The 23,747-nt window shown below is 35.3% G+C and overlaps 1 protein-coding gene across 3 annotated transcripts in view; it reads left to right on the top strand.

Moving 5' to 3' along the window:
• TASP1 (taspase 1) overlaps nucleotides 1–23,747 on the top strand; it is a 259,989-nt gene that overhangs the window by 53,995 nt on the left and 182,247 nt on the right. For all 3 annotated transcript variants that reach the window (XR_013992327.1, XM_081034656.1, XM_081034657.1), the window contains one exon: nucleotides 10,436–10,515. Coding sequence is in view for 2 of the 3 variants with exons in the window: in XM_081034656.1 (XP_080890782.1) it covers nucleotides 10,436–10,515 (80 nt within the window). In the remaining variant the exon portion in view is untranslated. The remainder of the gene's footprint in view (nucleotides 1–10,435; nucleotides 10,516–23,747) is intronic.

The following is a 23,747-nucleotide window of genomic DNA, read 5'->3' as shown; positions in this document are numbered from 1 at the left end:
TTGTCCTTCAATCTAGTTCTGGAGGGCGTGGCTCAGCTCCAAGTCCAGTTGCCATTTTCAGTCTTTAGTTGCAGGGGGCACAGCCCACCATCCCATGTGGGAATTGAACTGACAACCTTGTTGAGAGCTCGCGCTGTAACCAACTGAGCCATCCGCTGCCCTTCCGGAAGCTTAGCTGCTGTTTATAATGTTCAGTCTAGTTGTGGAGGGTGCAGCTCAGTGGCCCATGTAGGAATCAAATCGGCAACCCTGTTGTTCAGAGCTCATGCTCTAACCAACTGAGCCATCCAGCCGCCCCCAAGACGATATTTTAACAAAGACCAATAATATCCAATATTGTTGAGGGTGTGGAAAAATAGGATTTTTGTTCTATTAGTGATGGGAAACATAAATTGATATAGCCAGTTGAGAGACGTTTTGATATTTTTTTATTAATTTAAACAATTGAAAATGCACATGCTATGTTCTTCAGCAATTATTAATATATTTTAAGACAGAACACCTTCACATGTGCACAGGAAGGCCTGTACAGCAAAAGAAGGTTATAGCAACCTTGCTTGTAGTGTATAAAACTGTAAACACCCTAAATGTCCATCAATGACTAAGTAAACTGTTTTCTTGTCATATTGTTAAATATTCTGCAGCATAAAACAAAGAGAAACATTTATATACTAACATGGATAGACTTCTACAATATAGAGTGTAGAAACAAGATGCTGAATGATATGTTTAGTATAACTTACTTTTTTTTTTTTTCCAAAACCCACAAAATAATGTGATGAGTACGTGTTTTCCACCATCCAGGTTAGGAAATAAAACATTACCAAGTGATTTGAAGCCGACTAACACTGAACCCTTTTTAATGTCATCCTAATCCTTCCCACTGTCTGTCCTACACCATTGCCCTGAGCCCATCTCTCCCCCTGACCCTAGGTAGCAGTTGTCCTGAATTTAAGCTTTTCTCCTTCTCTTATATTCCTTGATAGTATTACAAACATATACAATGTGTATAATGTGACTTAGAAAACTAGAGTCTATTTATATATGTACATAGATGTACAAAAAGGCCTGGAAAGAAGGTTACCAAACTTACTGTGATTACCTTTGGGAAGGAGAAAGGAGGGAACAAATGATGCAGTTATCAAAGGGGATGAATGTAATATTTTTATATTTTAGAAAGATAAAATACATGGGAAAACGTGAAGGCCTTCTCTCCATTAAAATGATATATAGTGATGCTACACTTGTCTGAAACGAGCTATCCTGTTTTCTCATGCACACAGTTCTTCAGTTTTATTTTTTGTTTTCAAATTGTTTTGACCATTTTAGGCACTTTGTATTTCTATATGAATTTTGGAATTAGCCTCTCAATTTCTATAAGTAATCTGCTGGAATTGTGATTAGGATTGCAGCATATCCATTTATCAGGAATTTCTTTAACCTCTTTGAACAATAGTTTATAGTTTTCAGTGTACAGGTCTTGCACAGCTTTTATCTAACTCATAGTTAGGTACTTCATTCTTTTTGATGCTATGATAAATTGCAAAAAATGTTAATTTCCAGTTGTTTCTTGCCAATATATAACGGTATGACTGATTTTATTATAATCTATCCTGAAAATTTGCTAAATTTATTTGTTTCTGTACCACTTTTATAGATTCTGTAAGATTTTCTACATAGACAGTCATGTCTTCTGGGAATCTAGTTTTACTTCTTCCATTTTGTCTTGATTCTTTCAATTAATTTCTTTTTCTTTATTACACTGGCCAAGGCTGCCAATGCAATGTAGAATTGAAGTGGGAGAATGGATATCCTTGCTTTTTTTGTGATCTTAGGGAAGTAGCATTGGTCTTTTATCATTGAATATGATGTGTGCAGTAGATTTGTCATAGATGCTCTTTTTTTATGTTGATAAACGTCCCTTTTTTGCATAGTGTGCTGAGTTTTTAATAGGAATGGGTGTTGTATTTTATTAAATGCTTTTCTGCATTTATTGAGATGATCTTATAATTTTTCTTGTTTAAATTGGTTGATTGGTTGATATTTTGACTGTTAAAGCAGCACTTGCATTCTAGGGATAAATTTCACTTGGTGATAATGTATTATCATTTTACTATATTGTTGGATCAAATTTGCTAGTAATTTGTAAAGAATTTTTGCATCTATGTTAATGAGAGATATTGGTCTATAGTTTTCTTATAATGTTTTTGATTTGGTTTCATTTTGCTTCTTGGATATGCAAGGATATATATTTCATCAAATTGGGAAAAATTTTGGCTATTATATCTTCAGATATTTTTCACATCCCCCTTTCTCTTCTATCCTTCAGGACTTCTATTACACATCTGTTGACCTCTTGTTTGTCCTACAGATCACTGATAATTTGTTTACTTTTTCCATTCATTTTATTTTAAAAACTTCATTTTGAATAGTTTCCATTGCTGTTTTCAAATTCACTGATCATTTTTCTGTGATATCTAATTACCTGTTAATTTTATCCAGTTTGTTTTTCATCTCTGACATTGTAGTTTATTTTCCAGAAGTTCCATTTGCATCTTTAAGAATGTCTTCCCTGTATCTACTTAACATGTTTAATCTTTCCTGTAGCTTCTTGAACATATGAATAGAGTTATAATAACTGTTTTAATATCTTTGTTTACTAATCCTATCATCTTTACCATTTCTGGGTTGTTTTCAATTGAGTGATTTCTCTCCTCATTATAGGTTATATTTTCCTGCTTCTTTGCAAGCTTGGTAGTTTTTTTTATTGGATTCAGACACTGTGAGTTTTACCTTAGTGCTGGATATTTTAATAAGTATTCTTGAGTTTTATTCTAGGATGTGGCTAAGTTATTGAGTGGCAGTTTCATCTTTTTAGGTCTTGCTTTATACTTTCCTTCATGCTACTAGGGAAACATTTTGCTTTGCTATTGGGGCTAAACACTTCTAGAATGAGGTTTTTTACTTTGGTGGGTACAGGAGCTGTTTCTGGCCTTGTGTGAATTTAGGGATTGTTTCCTCTAAAACTTTCATGTTATTCTTTCTCAGGCTTTGGGTAATTTCCTCTTACACATACATTGATTCTCTACTCAGATAATGACTGGATGGGGACACGCAGCTTCCTGGAGTCCTTTCTCTGCAGCTCTCTCCTTTCTGGTACCCTGCCCTCTGAACTCTGGCCACATTGGTTTCCCTAGATGCCCAGCTCTGTCCCTTCAACTTAGATAGACTGCAAGGCTCTTCCTGAATTACCCTTCTTGCACTGTGGCCTGGAAACTCCAGGCAGGAAGCTGGGGCTATCATAGGTTTTATCTTGTTTCATTTCTCTCAAGTATCCTGTCCTACATTGCCTACTGTCTAATGTCCAAAAACTGCTGTTTGTATATCTTGTCTGATTTTTCTTTCATTGGTTCAGGTAAGAGTGTAAATTTGTTCCCTGTTACTCTGTCTTGTCAAGACAGAAATCTTTCACATACCTGCAAGTTCATCATTGTATATCTGCAGTAGTTTAAAACATCCCCAATTCCGAGTAACCTAAATCAACAAGACCAAATTTATATGTGTTCACTTTGAGCTTATTTTCACATGACCCTAATAAATCTAATTTTTATAATGATAATAGTTAACATTTATTGCATTTGTACTCTATGACAGGCACTGTTTTATGTGGTTTGTGTACATTATCTTATAAAAATTATATAATGATTTATGAGGGTAAGATGCATTTTGCAGATAAAGAAACAGTAGTAACTGTTACGCTGTTAGAAATTTATGGAGTCCCTCCAAATTACATTAGAAGCAGCAGATTAGAAGTAAAGGGGGAATAGAATCCTTTTATGACAATGAGAAGTAATTATTTACACCCATTTTTTCATTCACGTATTCATTTAGCAAATATTTATTGTTCACTTCTTGTATGTCAGACATAGAGGTAGGAAAACTATCACAAGCAGATGGAAGACTTAGAAACCATGGTCCTCTGGTTTCATCTGTTAAAGAGGCAGATCACTCTGTGGGGGCAACAAGGTATTAAATATAATGGGTGTTTTCTAAGAAGTCTTTAAATAAAAAAATTCATGTATCTGTATACCTCATTGAAGAAGGCAGGAGGTGTATGTTTCAGCTGTATCTAAAGTGAGAATTTTATAAACTCTTAATTGCTTTTTTAAAAAACCCTCAGTGGAACCCTAGGCAGAACAGTGCTTCTATTAGCCGAACATTTTCTGTATTTTAATTTTTTTAAGTTACAGCCATCATGATATATTGTTTAAGTATTGGTATTTGGTCAGACTAGTAGAATATCTGATATCTTCACAAATTTGGTGGGACTATCATAAACTGTGTCACATTTCCCCAAGTTTATTTTATTTATAAGAGTATAGCTTGAATCTTTTTTCCTTCATTATCACAGTGTGTAACTTTGATAGGCATTAACCATCCAGAACGGGGGTTTGGCCAAATCTGGTCTGCTGCCCGTTTTTATAAGTAAAGTTTTATTGAAACCATAGCCATACCCACTTGTGTATGTATTGTCTATGGCTGCTTATGCATTGCAAATGCCAAGTTGAGTAATTGCAACAGAGACATTCTGGCTGTAAATCCTAAGCTGTTTATTATATTGGTCATTTATAGAAAAAAATCACTGACTCCTAATGTAGTAGTTAAATAATTTTTGAAAATTATGTTTCTTTTGAAGAAAAAGAGAAAGCTAGGTAAGTAAGCATTGTTGTATTATGTTTAATGTGAATGAGACCTAAGATGCTCATTAGACCCTTGGATTATGTGAGACGCAAATTTAAGTTTTGGTGCATTGTTTCTTTTAAAATACGGTTGAATCTATTGCATTTCATAAATTCATTCAAATTTGTACTGCTTTTGTTGTATAAATGTGAAAAGGAGATTTGAAAGCCTAAAAAGTAAAAGAAACATAAGAGACTCTCCTATGAACTAATCAGAAGGTCTAGATTTAGTTGGCTTCCCATTCAAACCAAACAGTTAAAAAACAAAATAAAAATAATAGAAAAAATGTTATAGGACAATCAGGGACATGTGAACATCTACTGAATATATTTTGAGTTTAAGGATTTATTGTTAAAAATTTTTTGGTACCAATTGGTTATGCTGTTAATGTTTTTTAAGAAGTCAGTTTTTGAGGTATATGCAAAAATTTATATTTGAAATTATTAGGTTGGTGCAAAAGTAATCGCACTTTAAAAGGTTAAAAATAATTGGGAAAACTGCATTTACTTTTGCACCAATTTATATAAACTATCTGGGATTTGCTTCAAAATAATCTGGGTGGGGGTATAAATAAACCAGATTAACAATGTATTAATACTTGATAAAATAGGTTAATCTATTGGTTTCGTTACACTGTTCTTTATAATGTATATGTTTGAAAATTTCTGTAATTTTTTTAAAGAGTTACATTCTTACTTTTAATTTGCTTGTTACATGTTTTCTCCAAATATAACAAGTTCTCCTTTATTTGTACTTTATGTGTTTGTAAGCTTTGAATAATCAATAGCCACTAATTTATCTTTCGTCAATTTTGTATATTTATGATGAACAAAAAAATGGTAGGTAAAATAGAAATCAGTTTTTAAGTCCGAAAAGTGGCTATCACTTTCTCCTATATCTTTCTCATCTAATAATGTAATTTGATTATTGGGGTCCCTGAGCATTTTTGAGCATTATCTGAATCACTAAATTACATAATTTTAGACTGATTTGGAGTCTTGGTTCTTTGAAGACGGGTGGTTTCCATCCATAAGATTGTAATTCACATCTCTAGATTTCTGCAGAAAGCCCTTTTTGAGATGTTTGGCTGTGCTATTTGCAACAGCACTTACAGTTTAGCTTATTAAATCATCCCACCTCAGGGCTGGTCTCAGTACAGTGTTGTTGCTTTTGTTTTATATCACTTTAGACCTCCTTCAATGTAAATTAAGGTGGGTATAACACAAGGAAAATATTTCCTTTAGGGAATTTTGACACTCTAGTTTATTTTTTTAACATCTTGGGAATGTTTATTTAATGTGCTTGAAGAAAACAAAGATTCCTGCTGTTAAGAAGCTTACAGTTTATTTGAGGAAGATAGAAATAAACAATAGATACAATATGTAAATTACAAAGCGTATCATATGTTAGAAGGGGCAAGAGGAGGAAGAGATGAGATGAGGGGGCAGAAAGGATCAGATCACTTGGGAGACTGTAGATTCTTGTGAAAACTTCACAAGAATTCTCATGAGTTCTCATGAGAGGTTTGGCAGAGTTTTGAGAAGAGGAATGTCATTATCTGACTTGTGATTTACAAGGATGTCAGTGGCTGGTGAGAATAGCCTAGGGCTGGGGGCAGAGCAAGGCAAGCATGACAGTAATGGGGCCAGGTAACAGATGATGGTGGCTCAGACCACAGTGGTAGCAGTGGAAGTGGTGAGAAGTGGTCAGATTCTGGATGTACTGTGAAGGTAGAATCAATGGGATTCTCTATCTTGATTGAGGTGAAACTTCCTTAAAAGTTTTCTCCTTGGAGAGTCAGATGACTGAGAGAAATTTGAATTGGTACTGCATTTAATGTTCTGGAAAGTGATTTTTTTTGACAAGTTAATATAGGTTTTTACAAAAGGTCATGTAGCTTTACAGCAAATGACTTCAAAAGCAGTTATCTAACATTTTGTGTGATGATGAGCTACTAGACAAGTCATTTTTGATAGTAATTTAAGGTCAGATATTCAGGACCCACTTGGTGGCTCAGGTGGTTGGAGCACTGTGCTTTTAACCGAGGTTCTGGGTTTGATTCCCACATGGGCCAGTGAGCGCCCTCTACAGCTAAGATTGTGAATAATAGCTATTTCTGGAGCTGGGCTGCCATGAGCAGCCAAAGGTTGGTTTGAGCTGTGGTGAGCTGCTATGAGCTGGCTACCGAATGCCTCAGTGTGGGGGAGTGCGAGGCTCATAATACCAGCATGGGCCAGGGAGCTGTATCCTACACAACTAGACTGAGAAACAATGGCTTGTACCGGAGTAGTGGGAGGAGGCAGAAGAAAGGGGTGGGGGGAAGGTCAGATATTCAGTATTGTTATCCATTAGATGCATCCAAATATTCACCTTCCTGTGAATATTGTAAAATGCCTAAAGTATTAAAAACTTGCATAACAGACAATGGCAAATGGATTTTATTTAGAATCAAAACCTATGAATGATTAAGAAATGGAAAATAAAACTAAGAATATTTTGTAAAATGCCATTGATTCCAGATACTGGGATTAAACCCAAAATGACCAATGGGCATGCTGAGAATATTAGATTCAGCTCCAAGCTTCTGTCCTGATCATTTAATCTATTACTTCAGCATCTCTTTTACATCTTCACATGAACAGAAGTTACTTCTTAAATTCTTTTGCTAGAAGAAGGAAGTGCTAAAAATTCCATCAGGACAGCTCAATTCACAGCCCAAGTTTCTATTTCAGTTATTCTTCCATTTGAACTTTATATGTGGTAGCTTTTCTCTACAGTTTCTTTACAGTGTTCTTCATTTGATAGAAGAGTAGAAGACACTGTTTTTCTATTTTCAAAATCCTTTAGCATTTTTTAAAAATGGGAGTTTGGAGAGGTAACGTTTTTTTCTTGTTGGCCTTCTCTCCTCTCTTTTTCCAGTGCCCCCTCCATCCCCACCTTTATGTACAATGGAAAACAGTTATTGGGCTTATTCATTTAGTTTTTCATTGCAACCATTTGGATATGTTTCTGAGTGTCTACTTAGCGTTGTGCCAGTCTGTCACTGATCTTCTTATTAACAATCAAATCTAAAGGCTTCAATATGTATTGCTTTGAATTTTTAGTGTTGGAATGATTAAAACAGAAACAAAAAGTAGGGAACAGGAAACTAATGAGTAGGCACTTGTTCAAGGAATCCATTACTAGTTGGCTGAGATCTTTAAGAAGTTGGCTATGGAAGGAGATGAAGTGATTGATTATAATGGTAACTGCTTGCTATTATGTGTTAGAGATGGGGTGGTTAATTATCCTGCATGCTGCTTGAAACTTTTGAAAATAAGTCTTTTTTGGTTAGCTAATAGTATCCTTTTATTCACTTTTTTTTTTATGTTAAAACTTGTAGTTTGCGGCTTAAAAATTACTTTCGGGACATATCTTAATACTTTACTTACCATAGTAAAAATGATTCTGAGGGTCAGGTATATATTTTTGTGTATCCAGGCTTAGAAACGTAAGCATGTCTCATTGTTTTTTGGCATCTCTAGATGTACCCACTCATTTTGAGTCATACCAGGTGTTACACTAGACAAGAATACCATATCTGAAGACATTCTCTTAAACTTTGACTCTTAACCCAATTAAATGGATCTTGTGACGTAAACTGAGAACTGTGTTAATCCAAGATAAATCTTAATATTTTCCACTGGGAAATCAACCTTTTTTACTTCTTATTTATTTATTTATTTATTTATTTATTTTATTATTATTTTTTTAAATTTATTGGGGTGACAATTGTTAATGAAATTACATAATTTCAGGTGTACAATTCTGTATTACATCATATATAAATCCCATTGTGTGTTCACCACCCAGAGTCAGTTCTCCTTCCATCACCATATATTTGATCCCCCTTACCTTCATCTAACACCCTTCTCCCCCCTTACCCTCTGGTAACCACTAAACTATTGTCTGTGTCTATGAGTTTTTGTTTCTCATTTGTCTTGTTCTTTTGTTGTTTTTGGTTTATATACTACATATCAGTGAAATCATAGGGTTCTCTGCTTTTTTTGTCTGACTTATTTCGCTTAGCATTATAATCTCAAGATCCATCCATGTTGTCACAAATGTTCCTATATCATCTTTCCTTAACACCGAATAGTATTCCATTGTGTACATGTACCACAACTTCTTTATCCATTCATCTATTGAAGGACATTTTGGTTGTTTCCACGTCTTGGCCACTGTAAACAAAGCTGCAATGAACATTGGAGCGCACGTGTCTTTATGTATAAATGATTTCAAATTCTTTGGGTAGATACCCAGGAGAGGGATTGCTGGGTCATATGGTAATTCTATTCGTAGTTTCTCGAGAAACCTCCACACTGCCTTCCACAGTGGCTGCACCAGTCTGCATTCCCACCAACTGTTTATGAGGGTTCCTTTTTCTCCACAGCCTCTCCAACACTTGTTGCTAGTTGTCTTGTTGATGATAGCCATTCTGACTGGGGTGAGGTGATATCTCATTGTGGTTTTTATTTGCATTTATCTGATGATTAGTGATGTTGAGCATTTTTTCATATGTCTATTTGCCATTTGTAAGTCCTCTTTGGAGAAATATCTCTTCAGGTCCTCTGCCCATTTTTCAATTGGGTTGTTTGTTTTTTTTGTTGTTGAGTTTCATGAGTTCCTTGTATATTTTGGATATTAGACCCTTATCGGAGGAACTGTTTGCAAAAATCTTCTCCCATTCAGTTGGTTGCCTCTTTATTTTGTCGATGGTTTCTTTTGCTCTGCAGAAACTTTTAAGTTTCATACAGTCCCATTTGTTTATTTTAGCTTTTACTTCCATTGCCTTTGGAGTCAAATTCATAAAATGCTCTTTAAACCCAAGGTCCGTAAGTTTAGTACCTATGTTTTCTTCTGTGCAGTTTATTGTGTCAGGTCTTATGCTTAAGTCTTTGATCCATTTTGAATTAATTTTGGTACATGGTGACAGATAGCAGTCCAGTTTCATTCTTTTGCACATGGCTATCCAATTTTCCCAGCACCATTTATTGAAGAGGCTGTCTTTCCTCCATTGTATGTTTTTAGCGTCTTTGTCAAAAATTATCTGTCCATATTTATGTGGTTTTATTTCTGGGTTCTCAATTCTATTCCATTGGTCTATGTGTCTGTTTTTCTGCCAATGCCATGCTGTTTTGATTATTGTAGCCCTGTAGTACAAGCTAAAGTCAGGGAGTGTGATACCTCCAGTATTGTTCTTTTTTCTTAAGATTGCTTTGGCTATTCGGGGTCTTTTGTGGTTCCAAACAAATCTGATGATTTTTTGTTCTATTTCTTTAAAAAATGCCATTGGGATTTTGATGGGGATTGCATTAAATCTGTATATGGCTTTGGGTAATATGGCCATTTTAACTATGTTGATTCTTCCAATCCATGAACACGGAACTTTTTTACTTCTTATGTTGAATTTTGCCAGTTTTTACTTGTTAGTTATTGCAAATAAAATGGTACCATTTCTAATTGTAAAATTTTTAATGGAAAAAATTTTAAAGATATTTTTTGGCATATAGCCATATTATTATTTTGAAGTAAACAAATAATTTTGTCTATATGCAAGACTCTTTTTTAGTTGCCTTACTATATTGTATTACTTGATTGAATATGTAGAAGATGACACTGTGTAATTTTACAATAATAATTGTTCTGTTGTTAGCTTTTTAGTTGGAGAAGGAGCCTACAGATGGGCAGTAGATCATGGAATACCCTCTTGCCCTCCTAACATCATGACTACAAGTGAGTAAAAACTTTTAAAAAATTAAGCTATATTAGCATATATACCTGAAGTGTTACATTGCTTTTGATCCATATAGTACTGATATTTAAGGAAGAAAACTTATGTGTTGAAATATTTCTAGTTAAAAGGTACATATATATGAAGTTATTTTATTTTAAGCCATCTTTATATTCCTGAGACCCTTGTATTGGTTTCTCATGTCTTTATAGGAGTATTGCTAAAGGATCCCTTTTAGGTTACTTAAAATAGTTTCTACTAATGAAACCATAATACTACCCCCTCAGAGAGAGAAAAGAAAATGAGTCAACAATTAACTCTCACTAAGCTGAGGAAGGCCTTTTTAGGTACCAAGTGCAAGAGAATGAAAAACTACGTTAAGCGTTAAGACTTTAAAAATACTTACCATAAATATAATAAAGGGATACATATCCTTAATCTATAAAGAGTTTTACCAAATTAAAAATCACACAAATACATGTAATAGCACAATAGAAAAATGGTAAAAAAAAGTGATAAGTAGGTAATATAACTAATATGGAAATTCATATTCAAATGAGTACATGTTAAATTTGTTCCCTCTTAATTTGTGAGTTAAAAATATTATATTATTGGTGGTAAGTATGTGGTGAAATTAACCTAATACATTCTAGGTACAAATTAAATGTTGGCAGAAATTATGGAGGACAGCTAAGTGGTATAGATCAAAAGCCTTAAGCTTATTCTGCTTCTAGGAACTTGTCATTAGAGATACAAAGATTTATGTGTTCAATAAGCATTATTAAGAATATAAAAAAATCTTATGTCCAACATAAAGGAATGTAAGTAAATAGACTACGATATATTCTTATAATGAAATATTAGTTAAATAACTAGAAATTATTAAGACTAATGTCTGATAATGACTAAATCTAATGACTGGAACAAGTGAAAAATGACATTATAAATATGTATATATGTGTGTTTTGTATGTCTATTTAAAAAATCTTAGCTGCATATTTATGGACAAGAAGATAAATGTTAAAAACATATACCACCTGTTTTTTAAGTTAAATTTTTGTTTTTTTCATCAATGTTATCTATGAATGCAATGAATAATTATATGAAAAAGTGAGAAACCATTAACTCCAAGGAAAGCAAGTAGTAAAAAAAAGAAATGATTACATATCATGGCAAGTATATAGTTAGGATCAGCTCTTAACAATATTCAAAATGAATATTTATATAGCTGAAAGTTTAATATAGGGAAGCTGAAGGGAAGAGAAATGTGTACTTTTCAGGGTGGCAGGGAGTATGAGAGTTCTAAAGTCTCATAGTCCCCATAACTCATTCCCTTAAAATCTGTCCAGTGGAACTTGTAGAATTTGTATATCATGCAGGCAAAGCTGGTCATCTCTTGGTTCCATTTTGTTTTCCTTGGAGATACCCCACCTGGCATCTTTGAGTCTAGAGTGGGTTGCTCACTAGGCCTGCTGTTGTAACTGTCATCCCTGGTCTTCACCTCAACATCATTTTGGATTGCCTTTTCCTCTCTCCAAAACTTGTTTTCTGAATCTCGTCTGTGTGTGTGTGTGTGTTTCTTATTTTACTTCCTTATTTGGTATATGCAAGACTAGAAATCATTTTCCTTTAGGCTTTTTAAGAAACTGTTCTCTTGTTTTCTAGTTTCCAGTCTTTCTGTTATGCAATCCGTTTGAATTTTGGTTCTCAGTTCTTTGTGGTGTATTTTTCTTCGTTGGAAGGAAACTCTATTTCCCATTTTATCACAATGAGCATCTTGGGATGGTTCTTTTTTATTCAATATTCTGGGTACTCGTTTTGCACTGTCAACATGGAAATTCATGTGCTTCAGATTTGGGGAAATTTTAAAAAATGTGCATTAATCTCTTTCCGTATCTTTCCTCTATTTTATTTTTCTAATTTCTGTGAATTAAATGCTGGATTGTGTTCCAATCCCTTGTTTCTTTTTCAAAATTTTTTTTTCTCCTTTTAAAAGTTTCTGGCTTTTGTCCTACTGTCGCGGTAGTTTCTTCAATTTTACCTCCTAAACCTTCTAATTCAGGTGAATTTATAATTTTGGTTTTCATAATTTTAATTTCTAGACATTCATCTGTGATTAATACTTTAAAAAATAGTGTCCTATTCTTAGTTCATGAACTAATGTTTTCGCTTATCTCTCTCAGGATATTTTGGTTTAAAATTTGTTCTTATCTGGTGTTTCTCCTTCCTCTGCCTTACATTTTGTTTGTTTGTTTTAGACTTTAATACATATTAGCAGCTTTCCTCAACTATCTAGCAACGCTCTGCTGTTTTCATACTCATGAGTGTGGCACTTAAAAGCCATTTGGAAGCTTTATGTGTGAGGGCAGGTCTGGGTGATCTCAAGGGGGGGTGATGTGAGCAGGCTTTTTTTGTTGGGAAAACTTCCAACTGTTTCCCTCAACAAAACCAAATGTCTATACATTTTTCTTTTGGATTAATCAGAGAGAAATCTTCTCAGCTCTGGCAGGGCAGTCTTGTGGTATATAGAACAAGGGAAGAGGCTGGGAGTGCTCACCTTTCCTTTTTGTGTAAATCTCATTTTTAAGTGGAGTGCTTGATAACTGCTCCCAGCTGTGCTTCATGTCCACTAATTTGGGGCCCATCTGGTTCAGCATCTCCAAAGAGGTAACCTCATGTTTTCTGCAAGCAGGAGGAGGGGGTTTAGGCATCTACATGTTCCTCATCAACATTTTCTGCCAGTTCTCCTGTTTTTAGTTCCTGGCTTTCAGAGATAACAGGTGCTTTCTATTCTTTTTTTTCTTAATTAAAATTTATTGGGGTGACAATGGTTAATATAATAAAATTATGTAGGTTTTAAGCGTACAATTATGTAATACATCATCTATATATCACATTGTGTATTCATCGCACAGAGTCAGTTCTCCTACCATCACCATATATTTGACCCTGTTTACCCTCTTCTAGAACCTCCCTCCTCCTTACTCTCTGGTGACTACTAAACTATTGTTTGTGTCTATGAGTTTTTGTTTCTTTATTTGTTTGTCCTGTTCTTTTGTTGCTTTCATTTTTACATCCCATAGATCAGTGAAGTCATAGTTCTCGACTTTTTCTGTCTTATTTTGCCTAGCATAATCTCAGGATCCGTCCATGTTGTCACAAATGGCATTATTTCATCAGGTAAGAGAAAGAAAGAAAAGGCATCCGAATTGGGAATGAAGAAGTTAAATTCTTACTTTTTGCAGATGACATGATACTGTATATAGAAAACCCTAAAGACTCCACTAAAAAGCTGTTGGAAACAATCAACGAATACAGTAAAGTTGTCGGCTGCGAAATCAACATACAAAATCCATTGCATTCCTATATACTAACAAAGAAATAAAAATACAATTTCTTTTGTAATTGCAACAAAAAGAATAAAATACCTAGGAATAAACTTAACCAAGGATGTGAAGGACCTAACCACTGAGAAATATAAGACATTTTTAAGGTGCTTCCTATTTTAAGCTTTCTTCTGATGTTTCTTTGGCAGGAATTAGTTTACTTTGGCAGAGATTAGTTTGCTTTGTGATGGCTACTAGGCATCGGTGTCCATCTTTCTCTACTCAATTAGTTATTCTTTGTTCATCCATTTGCTTTTTATTTTCTAGTCATGATGATATTGCCCTTCACATTATCATCATCTTCTGTGTATGTATCTTTTTTTACCCGTAATTTCTTTTTGGTAAGGTTTTAGTGTGGAGATGAACTCATTCATGTGTTTAGTCTGCCATTTTTACTTTAGAACAGTTGTATAAAAAGTATAAAACAGCGATTACTAGATATTTTGCAGATTACAAACGTATTTTTAACAATATGTTAGTGTTTATGCTTGTAACAAGAAATTATATATGTAATGCCATAGATTTCTTATGACTCACATAACCAAACAACAAGAAATGTTCTCTAAATTAATAAGGTATTTAAAAGTTAAGTGATATATTCATTTATTTTGCAAAAATAAAAAATAAAAAGATAGTATTGACCTATGGTGAATTTAGATGGAAAAATTGCAACTCTTATATTGAAAAAAAATACTATTCTATATTGGGGCACACTTTAACCCTTAATAAAATTAGCTTGTGTATTGGAGGTAGTTATTGGTTGCTTTACACTTGATTACCTTTTTGGGGGGCATCATTTGTAGATTTTTTTTGTCTCTCTTTGTGTTTCAAAAGTTTATAAAATATCTAAGGTTTATCTTAAAAGAATCTCTTACATATTTTCACACATACTTAATATTTCATTCCTATATGTATATCCGAATTTTTACTTGATCCCTTCAGCCAGGAACATGTTTTTGCATTTCTAGTAATGTGGCAGATACAGTGGTGAAAAATTTTTTCAGCTTTCTTTATCTGAAAACTTTATTTTGGCTTTACTTTTAAAAGATGTTTGTTGTTGGATATAGTCTTCTATCTTGGCAGGTTTTTTCTTTCATAATTTTGCCCTTTTTTATTAATAGTAAAATAATACATAAGGTAAATTTTATTATTTTAATAATTTAAAGTGTATAATTCAATGGTACTAAGTACATTCACAGTGTTGTGAACTGTCATGTATTTCTGTTTTTTTGGGGGAAGGGGAACAGGACTTTATTGGGGAACAGTGTGTACTTCCAGGACTTTTATTCCAAGTCAAGTTGTTGTCCTTTTAGTCTTAGTTGTGGAGGGCGCAGCTCAGCTCCAGGTCCAGTTGCCATTTTCTACTTGCAGGGGGCAGAGCCCACCATCCCTTGCGGGACTCTAGGAGTTGAACCGTCAACCTTGTGGTTGAGAGCCCACTGGCCCATGTGGGAATCAAACCGGCAGCTTTCGGAGTTAGGAGCATGGGGCTCTAACCACCTGAGCCACCGGGCCGGCCCTTTCCACAACGTTTTCATCATCCCATACAGAAACTCTTTGCCTATTAAGTAATAACTACTCCTCGCTTTTTGCCAGCTCCTGGTAATCTATATTTTTATTTTTTTTTCTCTATGAATTTGCTTATTCTAGGTACCTCCAGAATGTAATACAATATTTGTCCTTTTGTGTCTGGCTTATTTCATGTAACATAGTGTTTTCAAGATTCATTTATATTGTAGCATGTTTTAGAATTTTGTTCCTTCTATGACTGAATAATATTCCATTGTATACTTTTAGTATTTATTTATTTATTTACTTTTATTAGTTTCAGGTGTACAAAGCAATAGTTAGACATTTATACACCTCACAAAGTGGTAACCACCTCCATCTACTACCCCTCTGACATCATATATAATTGTTAAAATACCATTGACTGTATTCTCTATGCTGTACTCCACATCTCGTTACCACACACACACACACACACACACACACACACACACACACACACACACACAGTTATAGTTGACATTCAATGTTATCCTACTTCAACTTCAAGTTTCAGGTGTACAGCGCAGTGGTCGGGCATCTACACGGGCTATGAAGTGATCCTCTTGATAAGTCCAGTATAAACGAGCAAACGAAATAGGAGTAGACTCAGAGATATAGGGATAAAAACAACTGATGGTTGCTAGATGGGAGGGGGTGGGGATGGGGGAGAAGGTTAAGGGATTAGAAAGTACAAATTAGTAATTTTTTTTTTTTTTTTAAATCGGGAAAGGAGAACAGGACTTTATTGGGGAACAGTGTGTATTTCCAGGACTTTTTTTTATTGGAGAACAGTAGTGTTTTTTCCCCAGGACTCATCCACTCCATCCAAGTCAAGTTGTTGTCCTTTCAGTTTTAGTTGTGGGGGGTGCAGCTCAGCTCCCGGTCCAGTCACTGTTGTTAGTTGCAGGGGACAGAGCCCACCATCCCTTGTTGGAGTTGAACTGGCAACCTTGTGGTTGAGAGCCCGCGCTCCAACCAGTTGAGCCATCCGGGAGCTCAGTGGCAGCTCAGCTCAAGGTGTCGTGTTCAATCTTAGTTGCAGGGGGTGCAGCCCACTATCCCTTGCAGGAGTCAAACCTGCAGCCTTGTTGCCCAGAGCTCGCGCTCTAACCAACTGAGCCACCCATCTGCCCCAAATTAGTAATCTTTTAGCACTTTTAAAGATGTCATTACATTGCCTTCTAGATTATATTATCTGATGGGAAGTCAGGTATTATTTTTATTATTGCTTCCCGGTATGCTACATGTCTTCTTTTTTCTTTGACTATTTTTAAGAGCTGTTCCTTATCTTTCGTTTTCAGCATTTTAACCATAATGTGCCTAAGTGTGCTTTTCTTTGTGCCTACTTTTTGCTGTGCCTGCTAAATCTGTCAGTTACTCTTTTTAATCATATTAGGAAAACTTTGGATAGTTTTTTTCCGGATATTTTGTCTGGTCTATGCTCTCCCCCATTTGTTTCTGGGATTTCGTATTAAAACATTGGTATGGTTGCTTGTTATTGAGACTCTTACTTTCTTTCAACTATTTCCTTTTTGTGCTTTCTGGATTCTCTCCATAGAAACAAAACCAATAGGAGATCTATCTGTATCTATCTATCTATCTATCTATCTATCTATCTATCTATCTATCTATCATCTATCTATCTAACATCTATCTATCTATCTATCTATCATCTATCTATCTATCATCTATATCTATCTATCTATCTATCTATCTATCTATCTATCTATCTATCTATCTATCTATCTATCTATCTATCTATCTATCTATCTATCTATCTATCTGTCATCTCTATCCATCCATCCATTCATCCATTAATCGAATTGAATTGAATTGAATCTAGAAATATTTATTATAAAGAATTGGCTCATGCAGTTATAGACGATGACAAGTCCCAAGATCTTCAGGGTCAGTTAACAAGCTGGAGACCCAGGAGAGCCAATGGTGTCTTTTCAATCTAAGTCCAAAGGCCTGAGAACCAGGAGAGCCAGTTGTGTAGTTCCAGTCTGAAGGCTGGCATGCTCGAGACCCAGGAAGAGCCAGTGTTTCAGTTCAAGTCCGAAGGCAGATGAAAGTCAGTGTTCCAGTTTGAAGGCAGTCAGGTAAGAGGTATTCTCTCTTGGGGAGAGTCTGCCTTTTAGTTCTATGAAGTCTTTCAGCTGATTAGATAAGGTCCACCTACATTAGGGAGGGCAATGTGCTTTATACTCGGTCAGCCAATTTAAATGTTAATCTCATCCTCATCAAACACATCCTCACACACATACCCAGAATAATAATTGACCAAATATCTGGGCACCAGTCAAGTTGACACATAAAATTAACCATTATACTTTCGTTTGTATGATTTCTGTTGAATTGTATTAAAGTTCACTAATTTTTTCTTCTGCGGTGTATAGTTTCATATTAATCTTATATAATGACTTAAAAATAGAAAATGTATTTTTAGTTCTAAAGTTCCATTTTTAAAAAAATGTATATATCTCTTGAAATTCCCCATGTCTTCACCCATTATGCTCATTGTTAACATATTTATCATTGTTATTTTAAACTTCTTGACTGCTAATTCTAAAAGCTAGGTTATCTGTGGGTCAATTTCTATTGATAGACTTTCATTTCCCTCTTGACTTTGGATCACATTTTCCTGTTTAGTTGCATGTTTTATAATTATTGTTATTGCAACTTAGGCATTGTGGATATGTTTTAGAGATGATGGATTTGTTACTTCATTTGAACGGTGTTGAATTTTGTTCTAGCATGTAATTAAATTATTTGCAGATAACTTTGATGTTATCATAGCCTGGTTTTAGGCTTTGTTAACGTGAGTCTGTTTCAGTTTTGTTCTTAATCCTAGAGTTGTTTCCTTAGTACCAGCTTGTGGTCTTTATTCCTAAGATATGGCCTTTTTGGGGTTTTAGTGGAAAGTCTCAAACTCTAAACTTTGTCTCGCCTACAGTGAGTATTTACTAAAATACTTTAGCTGTTGTTTTCCTCATGAAATTCTATGGAATCTTGTATCCTTGTATGAACAGGTAAGGCCTCATGCATGGATTTGAGGGGACATTTACATAGATTTCAGGGCTTCCCTTTTTGTGGCTTCCTCATTTCCAAGATTCCTCCCTCAATTTCCATTTGCTTCAGTAACCCCAAACTCCTTCATCTCAGGCCAATAAGATTGCAGTGTTTTATTTGAGATCTATTTTCTGTGCATCTCACAAAGTGGGGAGTGCCTCTTGAAGAAAGCCGTTTGAATGTGTATCTTACCCGGTGTGTTTCTTTTCTTTCAGTGGATGAATCCTCTCCTATTTCTGGCAGTCTTTTGTACTTACCTTCAGATAATTTTTTTTTTTTAATTTTTAAAATTCCATCCAGAGTTTGTATTGTTATTGGTCTGTGAATTAGTCTGATATAAGTTACTCCTTTATCAACAAGAGCTAGAACCTATGCTTTGTAATTGTGTACCGAAAACAAATATAATAATGTAAATAACACAATATAAATTAACAAACAAATTTCACATTATAAAAGAGAGTTGATTATTTAAACATCATATTTATTGCTTTTTAACTGTATAGTACAGGAACATGTTATCTTTTTAAAAATTAGAAAATTCTACACAAACCTAAACTTCCTCTTTACTTCCATTTCCAGTCCCTGTCTCTCCTACCCGCTCCAATAACCACAGTTGTTTGATTTGCTTCTTTTTATATCAACAGAAATACTGGAATATATTATTATTTTTGTAAGTTTTAGATAAATAGTATCATACTATATATCTTTAGGCAGTTTTTAGATAAGCAGTACATTAATACAGTATTGCTAATATTTTTTGTCAGTCAGCAAAATGTATTTTGAAGTCTATCCATGTTAATACATATACTAGATCAATTAATTTTTTAAGCTGCTGAATAGCATTTTATCATTTATTTAGCTCTTTATTGATGCGCATTCAGGTTGTTTCTAGGTTTTGCTATTAACATTGATGATTCCACAAATATTCTTGTGTACATCACCTTATACATATGTGTTTTATTAGGGTAGGTAAGTTGGAGGTAGAATTGCTGACTCAGAGAATGCGTTTATCGTTTTGCTGGCTATTGCCAGTTTCCCTGTAAGAGGTTTATTCTCTGTCTACTTTTGAGAAGTTTGGCTTTGTAAAGTTGCTACCGTTAATGACCACACAGTAGCTCAGAGCATAAGCTTTAGAGATGTAAACCTTTGTGTGAAAATGGGCAAGTTACCTCCAAGAAACTTTTCTCATGGAGATGTTGTGATTACTTGAGACAATATGTAAAGAATTCTTGTTTCAATTTCTGGAACATAGAAACACTCATGTGTTTACCATTAACGTCGTTCTTACTATATTATTAGTTTGTTGGATATGAAAATGATGCTGGAGATGTGATTTCATCAGAATTTAGTAAGTCTAGCTCTTTAGCACTGACTGAGAAGGGGATTTTAGTGATTGATCCTATCTGGAGTTAGGTGTAACCATTAGAGCAGTGCTTCTCAGCTTTGCACATCAGAATCCCTGAGGAGCTTTGAAAAATTCTGAAGCCCTGACTGCACCCAAAATCAATTAAACCAGCAACTCTGTAAGTGATACCCGGCATCTGAAGGTTTTACAGTTTTGCAGGTAATTTCAATGTGCATTCAATTTTAAGAATGTCTAGGAGAGAGGTTTGCACCTCCTTTTCAGTTCTTCTAGAAGATTCTTTAAAGTTGAAATTGAAAGGAAAGTAATTTTGTTTTCTCTTGGTAAAGGATGACCATAAATAGTTTGTGTTACAAAGTTGCTAGCATCTGCCCCTTAATTTTCAGCTATGTTTTCTATTTTGGTATGACTAGAGGTCTTTAAATTAAGTAAAGGGTAGATGGGGGACATTATTCTTTCCTGTCAATTTATGGGCATGATATCGCCACAAGGAATGTTGTTTTCTTATTTTCTATTGGTTAGATTGTATTCTTACAGTTTTTCTGTCTTTGAGTAGGATACTTGGAAAGATAATGTGATTGATCTAAAACATTTTATGTACTAATTGTATCGTTTTATTATAATTATGTGGTGCATCAGTATTTAATTTCACTCTTTAATATGGAGAGCTATACTGTTTTTAATTTTTTTATTTTGAGGCGATTATAAATTCACATGCAGTTGTAAGAAATAATATAGACAGATAGATGTCATGTACCCTTTGCCCAGTTTCCTCCAGTGGTAATATCTTGCAAAACTATGGTGCGTTATCATATTCAGGATAATGACATTGATTCAGTCAAGATACACACTTCCATCTCCACAAGGATCTCATGTTACCCTTTTATAAAGTTACATCTATTCACCTCCTGCCTTTATTTCTTCCTTAAACCCTGGCAGCCATTAATCTATTTTTTATTTGTATAATTTTGTCCTTTCAAAAATGATATATAAATGCCATCATATAGTATGTGATCTTTTGGGAATTGGCTTTTTAATCACTAAGTATAACTCTCTGGAGTTTCTTCCATTTTATTGCTAAGTAATTATTCCATGGCATGGACCACTGTTTCTTTAACCATTTATCTGTTGAAAGATATTTGAGCTGTGTCCAATTTGGGGCTGTAATAAATAAAGCATCTATGCACATATGTGCACATTTTAAAAATAATTCTTTAAAAAATTTTTAGCAAAATACATATAACATAAAATTTACCATGTTACACGTTTTTAATAGTACAATTCAGTCGCTTTAAGTTTATTCACATTGTTGTGCAACCATTGCTACCATCCTTATATAGAACTTTTTTCATCTTGCAAAACAAACTCTACTCATGAAACAGTAACTCCCCATTCCTCTCCACTTAGCCCCTGGGTGCCACCATTCTGATTTCTATCTCTAAGAATTTGACTACTCTGGGTACTGCGTGTAAGTGGAACCATAAGTTTTTTGTCCTTTTTTTGACTGGCTTATTTCACTTAGCATGATATCTCCAAGGTTCATCCGTGTTGTAGCATGTGTCAGAATTTCTTTTTAAGGCTGAATAATACTCCATTTTATTGTGTATACCACATTTTGTTTATCCATTTATCTGTTTGTAAAAAACTTGGGTTGCTGCCATCTTTTGGCTATTGTGCACAATGCTGCTGTAAACATGGGAGTAAAAATCTGTTTGAGACCCTGGTTTCAATTCTTTTGGGTATTAAGATGTGAAATTGCTGGATTAGACGGTAATCCTATTTTTAATTTTTGGAAGAACCACCATACTCTCTTCCATAGTGGTACGTCATTTTAAATTTCCACTAATACTCAAAGGGTTCCAGGTTTTCCATATCCTCACCAACACTTGTTATTAAAAAAAAAAAAAGGCCATTTTAATAGGTGTGAGGTGGTGTCCATTGTGGTTTTGATTTGCATGTCCCTAATGGTTATGATGTTGAACATATTTACATGTGCTTATTGGCCATCTGTATATCTCTTTACATGTCTATTTCCCAAAAAAGTGTAAAAGAGAAACATGAAGGCGGGGGCGGGGAAAGCACCAATCCTTTAAATTTCCCCAAAGTCAATTCAGCTTTAGGGGGATGTGTCGCAATAGTGGCTGCCTATCTGTCCGCATCTCTGTGACTAGAACCAGCAAGCAACAATCAGCACAGATCCTGATATATGGAAAACAGGGTCTTTATTACCCACCTGGCGTCTCAAGTTGTGTGCAAGCTACTCTAGGAATACATGCACAGCTGTTTGCCCCAGGGTTGGGGATGGGGAATGGGCAGATGTTACTGCACCAAGAGCTGAAATTGACCCTAATTAACCACACTTTACATCCAAGCCTTCCTCTGGGAGTCACAAGCCTTAATAGACCCCAGAGTTCTATCACACTTAACATTAGGCAGATTCTAGCAGGCCAGTCATTATCTAGGTGGGAAGTGGATTCCTGGTGCTTCCTACTCTACCATCTTTCCTTTACTAATTTTGTGTTAGAGGATTTAAGGATATTAATCGTGTCTCCTATTTGCATATACTTTAAAATTTTTAAATGTCATTTATCATTTACCTTGGTGCATGGTATCTTTTGCATTACAGGCATTTTACATTTTATGTGGTTTATCTGTCAGTCATCCTTATGATGGATTCTGACTGTAACGTTTTATGGAAAATTTTCTATTTTAAAATTGAAACAAAATCAATAAAAAAAAATCAAGTCTTTCTCAAAAATGACTGATATTTATGCCTGTATTTTTGTGCAATAGCTTAACTTTTTTGGACCTTTTAAAAAGTGTTTTTAGAGACAACCAAGGTGGTGCAGTAGTTAAACATTGTGCTTACCTTCTCTCACAACCACATCAAAATTACAACTAATCTACAAAACAACCATTATTGAGAAACATCTAAAATCAAGCCTTTCAACTAAAGACACGTAGAAGAAGGTCAGAGACTCGGAACAGGCTAGTCCCATACCCACGTGTGACCACTAAAGATTGGGAAGGATATTTCATCTGTGGAGGTCCCTCCCGTTCCCCAGAGGAGTGAGGGGTCCTAGCCCCACCCCAGCCAAGGTTTCCAGTGCTGGGGAGAGAAGTCCCCATAATTTCTGGTTGTGAAAAACTGCGGAGATTGTGACTGAGTGAGACAGTGCAGCTACACTCAAAGGCCCTCCTCTTAAAGGGACTGTGTGTGGACTTACCCACCAATGGAATCACTTGCTGTGAGCTCCAGCATTGGGGCAGCGGCTGGAAAGATGGCAGGGACATATGGTGGGGAATTGAGTTACCTGGCTTGGTACAGGGGTAGAGAGGTGTCTTTCTCCTGGACAGGGGAGCTGGCGGAGGCCATTGTTTCTTTGCTGAGCTCTCCCCATTCCTGGCATGCGGATGCAGGCCACCGCTATTTTTGAGTCTCTGCCATGCCTTGGTGATTGCAGACCAGGCCCTGCCCAACTTTCGGACACACCCAGGCTGCTTTCAGTGGCTTTTTCATGCTGACTGCCTGACTTGGCTCAAGCTGCAGACTTTTCTAGGGTCTCTCAATAGTTGACAGAACCCAGACAAGCAGCATTTGGCTTGACCATGTCCTGTACCTCTGGCTGAGCAGCACTAAGCGTGGAACTAATGGCAGCTGGCCTTGGTTCATGGCTCAAGGCACTTCCAAGCACACAATGGGTGGCAGCCATCTGTGGATTTCTTTGTGGTTGCTGCCTGGTGACCACGAATGGGGCACAGGCTGTGGCTTACTTTGACCTACAGTGGATCCCCTCAAAGGTAGGTCCTGGGGCTGACACCCTCAGTGGCCAGCTTCAAAGTACAATATATCCAAGGGGCA

The sequence above is a fragment of the Rhinolophus hipposideros genome, assembly GCF_964194185.1.
Source record: "Rhinolophus hipposideros genome assembly, chromosome: 22".
NCBI lineage: Eukaryota > Metazoa > Chordata > Mammalia > Chiroptera > Rhinolophidae > Rhinolophus > Rhinolophus hipposideros.
Note: the sequence above shows the minus strand (reverse complement) of the source record. Positions and strands in the feature narration are given on the sequence as shown.